The following is a 5700-nucleotide window of genomic DNA, read 5'->3' on the forward strand; positions in this document are numbered from 1 at the left end:
TCGTTATTTCTGGAATTTTCCATTTAATATTTTTGAACTGCAGTGGACTGCAGATAACCAACTGTGGAAAGCGAAACCACAGATACGAGTGGGCTACGGTGTTCAAGAGGCTCTTCAACTGTTGTGGATCCTCTGATGTTCTCGGAGATGGTTTGGGTGGGTACATGCCTTCCCGCATTCCTTACATTCGTAGGATTTCGGCCCGCTGTGCGTTTTCTGATGTTGTGTAAGCTGATGGCCATGACTAAAGCTCTTCCCACATTCTGTACACCCGTAGGGTTTCACCCCGGTATGAATTCTCTCGTGTTTCACAAGGCTGGACCCATAAATGAAAGCCTTCCCACACTCCTTACATTTGTACGGGGTCTCGCCTGTGTGGATTCTCTCGTGCTGAGTGAGGTGGTAGCCGCAGTTGAAGGCCTTCCCGCACTCTGTGCATTTGTACGGCTTCTCGCCCGTGTGTATCCTCTCGTGCTTCACGAGGCTCGAACCCCAGCGAAAGGCCTTCCCACATTCCTTACACTCGTGAGGCTTCTCACCGGTGTGGATCTTCTGATGCTGAGTGAGGTAATTGACTCGAGTGAAGGCCTTCCCGCACTCTTGACATTCGTAGGGTTTCTCACCTGTGTGAATTCTTTTATGCTGAATGAGGCTTGAACCACAAATAAAGGCCTTCCCACAGTCTTTACACTCGTAAGGCTTCTCCCCACTATGAATTCTCTTGTGCTGAATAAGTTTATACACACGGCTGAAGGTCTTCCCACAGTCTTTGCATTCGTAGTCTTTCTCCCCAGTGTGGAATCTCTGGTGCTGAGTGAGCTCATCACCACGCCGAAAGGCCTTTCCACAGTCTTTACATTCATAGGGTTTTTCACCAGTATGAATTCTCTTATGAATAACGAGGCTTGAACCCCATCGAAAAGCCTTCCCACAGTCTTTACACTCGTACGGCTTCTCCCCAGTATGAATTTTTTGATGTTGAGTAAGCTGATTGCCCCAACGGAAGGCCTTCTTACATTCTTTACATTCATAAGGTTTCTCGCCAGTATGGATTTTCTGATGTTGACTAAGTTGATAGCCACGACTAAAGGCCTTCCCACACTCCTTACATTCAAAGGAATTCTCCTTATGATGTCTCTGATGTGGTCTAGGAGGGGTACCTTCTCTAGTAGCAGGCCTTTTTACATAATTGATGATCATTTGATTGACATACCTCCCTCTCGAGCGCTGCGGTCTTTCAAGCGTACCTTCGCATATCCAGTTACGGCCAAGGGATTTACTTCTTCTATCTGAATTCCTTTTGGAAGCCCTTAGTTCATGAATGTTTTTTTCTGTAGCTAAACTCTTATTCTCATATGCTGACTCCAAATCTGGGAAAAAAGAACATAGTTTGTTTCCTTTAGAGGGACACAAGTACAAACAAACCTAACCACAAACCAAAAACTTGTCTAATAGTAATAAAAATTATCCAGTAGAATAAATGTGAATCACCCAAGGCTCTTGTTAAAATATAGATTCTATTTCTGGCACAATACTTAATGAGAATTCCTTGGAGACATCTGTTTTAAAGTCAAACATGAAAAAGGTCCCCACAATTAGTCCTATTATTTCCTATTTTGAAGATGAAAACAAGTATTTGTAGATGATGTGATAATATACTTGGAAAATCAAAGAAAATCAAATATAGAAGTACTGTAACAAAACAATATGCAGTTGGATAGCTGTGTGTAAAGCATTCTGAAACTGATACACATATATGTCAGCAGTATTACTAAAAGTAACTGGGTAAAGGGCTGGGAGTGGTGGCTCACGCCTGTAATCCCAGCACTTTGGGAGGCCAAGGCAGGCGGATCGCCTGAGGTTGGGAGTCCGAGACCAGCCTGACCAACATGGAGAAACCTTGTCTCTACTAAAAATACAAAATTAGCCAGGTGTGGTGGCACATGACTGCAATCCCAGCTACCTGGGAGGCTGAGGCAGGAAAATTGCTTGAACCTGGGAAGCAGAGGTTGCGGTGAGCTGAGATCATGCTATTGCGCTCTAGCCTGGGCAACAAGCATGAAACTCTGTCTCAAAAAAAAAAAAACCAAAAAAACAAAAAACAGGCTGGGCGCGGTGGCTCACGCTTGTAATCCCAGCACTTTGGGAGGCCGAGGTGGGTGTATCATAAAGTCAGGAGTTCGAGACCAGTCTGGCCAACATGGTGAAACTTTGTCTCTACTAAAAATACAAAAATTAGCTGGGCGTGGTGGTGGGAGACTGTAATCCCAGCTACTCGGAAGGGTAAGGCAGGAGAGTCACTTGAACCCGGGAGGTGGAGGTTGTAGTGAGCCGAGATTGTGCCACTGCACTCCAGCCTGGGTGACAGAGCTAGACTCCGTCTCAAAAGAAAAAACAACAAGCAAACAAACCCCATCTCTACTAAAAATACAAAAATCAGCCAGGCATGGTGGCATGTGCCTATAATCCCAGCTACTTGGGAAGCTGAGGCAGGAGAATTGCTTGAACCCGGGAGGTGGAGGTTGCAGTAAGCCGACAGAGAGAGACTGTCTCAAAAAAAAAAAAAAAAAAGCAACTGGGTAAAAGAATACAACATTCAAAAGCAACAAAAAAGATAATCTGCAAGACTACATTTAATTAAAAATGTGAAAAAGTTTAGAACAATAATAAGAAAAAGTTTCGAACTTGAGCATCAAGAAGGAGGCTAACTGCAAAGGACTGAGAAACAGCAAACGTTTAAATCTATGAGTTCATAATGATACTACAAAATGTTAAATGGCCAGCTTTGGAGCATGCTAGGAAACCAATCCTCTATTATAAAAACTGACAATTGGCTAGGTGCGGTGGCTCACGCCTGTAATTCCAGCACTTTGGGAGACCGAGGCGGGTGGATTACTTGAGCTCAGGCGTTCAAAACCAGTCTGGGAAACAGCAAAACCCTGGGAAGCAGCAAAACCCTGTCTCTACAAAAAAATAAAATATAAAAATTAGCCAGGCGTGGTGGTGTGCACCTACAGTCCCAGCTCCTCGGGAGGCTGAGGTGGGAGGATGGCTTGAGCCTGGGAAGTCAAGGCTGCAGTGAGCCCAGACTGCACTACTACACTCCAGCCTGGGTGACAGAGTAAGACCCTGTCTCAAAAAAACAAAAAACAAAAAACAAAAACAACGTAAAAACCAACAAAGGAAAAGAACAAAGTTTTTATCCTCGTTATCCAATATGAACAGTGCCACTGCATGAGCAATTAGCAGATGAAACAAAGTTTCTCTTTAAATTATAGGCTAATAAATGAAGGGGCAGTGATAGGCGCACAGCATTTGAGCCCCAGTGTAACGAATGTGAGCACTGCCAATGACCGCCAACGGCAAAGAGCTACAACCAGATACTAGGTGCCTCATGGTGGAGGTACATGACCAGCACCCAGGAAGCGGTATTGCCAACACCTAGATAAAAGAAAAAGAAAACGGGCGCTTAAAGTGGGGCTAACCCACTTTCAGGAATGATGAAGGGCAGAGGATCACGTCACCTCTACCCCTGCTACTAAAGGCGTGGCCCACAGACCCGCAGCACCAGCAGCACATCAAATGGGGTTAAATATGACAGGAAAAACAAGGTGACAGGGAAATGGGGTGAAGATCAAGTTCGTGGTAAGTTCTTTTTTTTTTTTTTTTTGAGACGGAGTGTCGCTCTGTCGCCCAGGCTGGAGTGCAGTGGCGTGATCTCAGCTCACTGCAAGCTCCGCCTCCCGGGTTCCCACCATTCTCCTGCCTCAGCCTCCTGAGTAGCTGGGACCACAGGCGCCCACCACCATGCCCGGCTAATTTTTTGTATTTTTAGTAGAGACGGGGTTTCACTGTGTTAGCCAGGATGGTCTCGATCTCCTGACCTCCTGATCCGCCCACCTCAGCCTCCCAAAGTGCTGGGATTACAGACATGAGCCACCACGCCTGGCTAAGATCTTTCTTTCCTAGAGGCTTTGGGCCTGAACCTTTGGAGAAAGCTTCTCCAACACCTCAGGGTGTGCCTGTTCCCTGCCCAGCGGGGATGCCCTTTGTACGGGTGGCTAACTGGCTCTCACTTTCCTCAGTATTGTCTTGTCTTTTCCCTCACAACCATCAAGGCTCTTTCCCTTAATTCTGTAAGACAGTACATCTGGCTTAGAAATGATACGCCCTCCTTTAAAAAAACAAAATGCTAGAGGACATAGAACTTGAGGAAAAATTTCAAGCTCAAAACTTTAAAAATTCTTTAAAAATTATTTTTATTTTTATTTTTTGAGAGGGAGTCTTGCTCTGTTACCCAGGCTGGAGTGCAGTGGTGTGATCTCGGTTCATTGCAACCTCCACCTTCAGGGTTCAAGCAGTTCTCCTGCCTCAGCCTCCCAAGCAGCTGGGATTACAGGCACGGCCACCATGCCCAGCTTTTTGAGACTTGCTCTGTTGCCCAGGCTGGACTGCAGTGGCATGATCTTGGCTCACTGCAGCCTCTACCTCCCAGGTCCCAGTGATTCTCCTGCCTCAGCCCCCTGGGTAGCTGGGATTACAGGCGCACAGCACCACACTGGCTAATTTTTGTATTTTTAGTAGAGATGGGTTTTCACCATGTTGGCCATGGTCTTGAAGTCCTGACTTCAGGTGATCTGCCCACCTTGGATTCCCAAAGTGTTGGGATTACAGGCGTGAGCCACCATGCCTGGCCTTAAACATTTTTTGATTATTAATCAAATTTATAACAACCAGAAGTCAAAATGCTATTGAGCCGGGTGCAGTGGCTCATGCCTGTAATCCACCCTCTTTGGGAGGCTGAGGTGGGTGAGTTGCTTTAGCCTAGGAGTTCAAGATCGGCTTGGGCAACATGGCGAAATCCCATCTCTACAAAAAAACACAATAATTAGCCGGGTGTCGTGGTGTGCACCTGTGGTCCCTGCTACTCAGGGAGATGAGGCAGGAGGATCGCTTGAGCCCAGGAGGTTGAGGCTGCAGTTAGCCATGATGGCGCCACTGCACTCCAGCCTGAGTGACAGAGTGAAAAAAAAATCTCATCTTTAAAAAAAAAAAAAAAAAAGGAAAGGAAACGCTATTAATAAAGACTTTATAAAGAGAAAGGAATAAAGAACAAACAGGAAACTAGATAGGTAGGGAAAAGGTCATATTTTATTTATTTAGTTATGTATTTTTCTGAGACAGATTCTTGCTCTGTCGCCCAGGATGGAGTGCAGTGGCGTGATCTCAGCTCACTGCAATTTCTACCTCCCGGGTTCAAGTGATTCTCCTGCCTCAGCCTCCCAAGTAGCTGTTAATACAGGCATGTGCCACCACACCTGGTAAATTTTTGTATTTTCAGTAGAGGTGGGGTTTCACCATGTTGGCCAGGCTGGTCTTGAACTCCTATCCTTATGATCCGTCCGCCTTGGCCTCCCAAAGTGTTGTGATTACAGGAGTGAGTCACTGCACCCGGCCTTATTTTTCACTATTTTTGAGACAAAGTCTCGTTCTGTTGCCCAGGCTGTAGCACAGTAGCGCGATCTTGGCTCACTGCAACCTTTGCTTCCCAGGTCCAAATGATTCTTCTGCACCAGGCTCTGGAGTAGCTGAGATTACAGACATGTGCCACCATGCCTGGCTAATTTTTATATTTTTAGTAGAGACAGGGTTTTACCATGTTGGCCAGGCTGGTCTCTAACTCCTGACCTCAAGTGATCC

The 5700-nt window shown here is 45.9% G+C and overlaps 1 protein-coding gene across 6 annotated transcripts in view; it reads right to left on the reverse strand.

Moving 5' to 3' along the window:
• Positions 1 to 5700, reverse strand: part of ZNF331 (zinc finger protein 331) — a 55108-nt gene continuing 49408 nt past the window's right edge. For all 6 annotated transcript variants that reach the window (XM_011979623.1, XM_011979632.1, XM_011979644.1 and 3 more), the window contains exon 5: positions 1 to 1370. In XM_011979623.1, the coding sequence (XP_011835013.1) occupies positions 115 to 1370 (1256 nt within the window). In that variant the 3' untranslated portion in view covers positions 1 to 114. The remainder of the gene's footprint in view (positions 1371 to 5700) is intronic.

This window comes from Mandrillus leucophaeus, unplaced genomic scaffold, assembly GCF_000951045.1.
Source record: "Mandrillus leucophaeus isolate KB7577 unplaced genomic scaffold, Mleu.le_1.0 Scaffold104, whole genome shotgun sequence".
NCBI classification, from domain to species: domain Eukaryota; kingdom Metazoa; phylum Chordata; class Mammalia; order Primates; family Cercopithecidae; genus Mandrillus; species Mandrillus leucophaeus.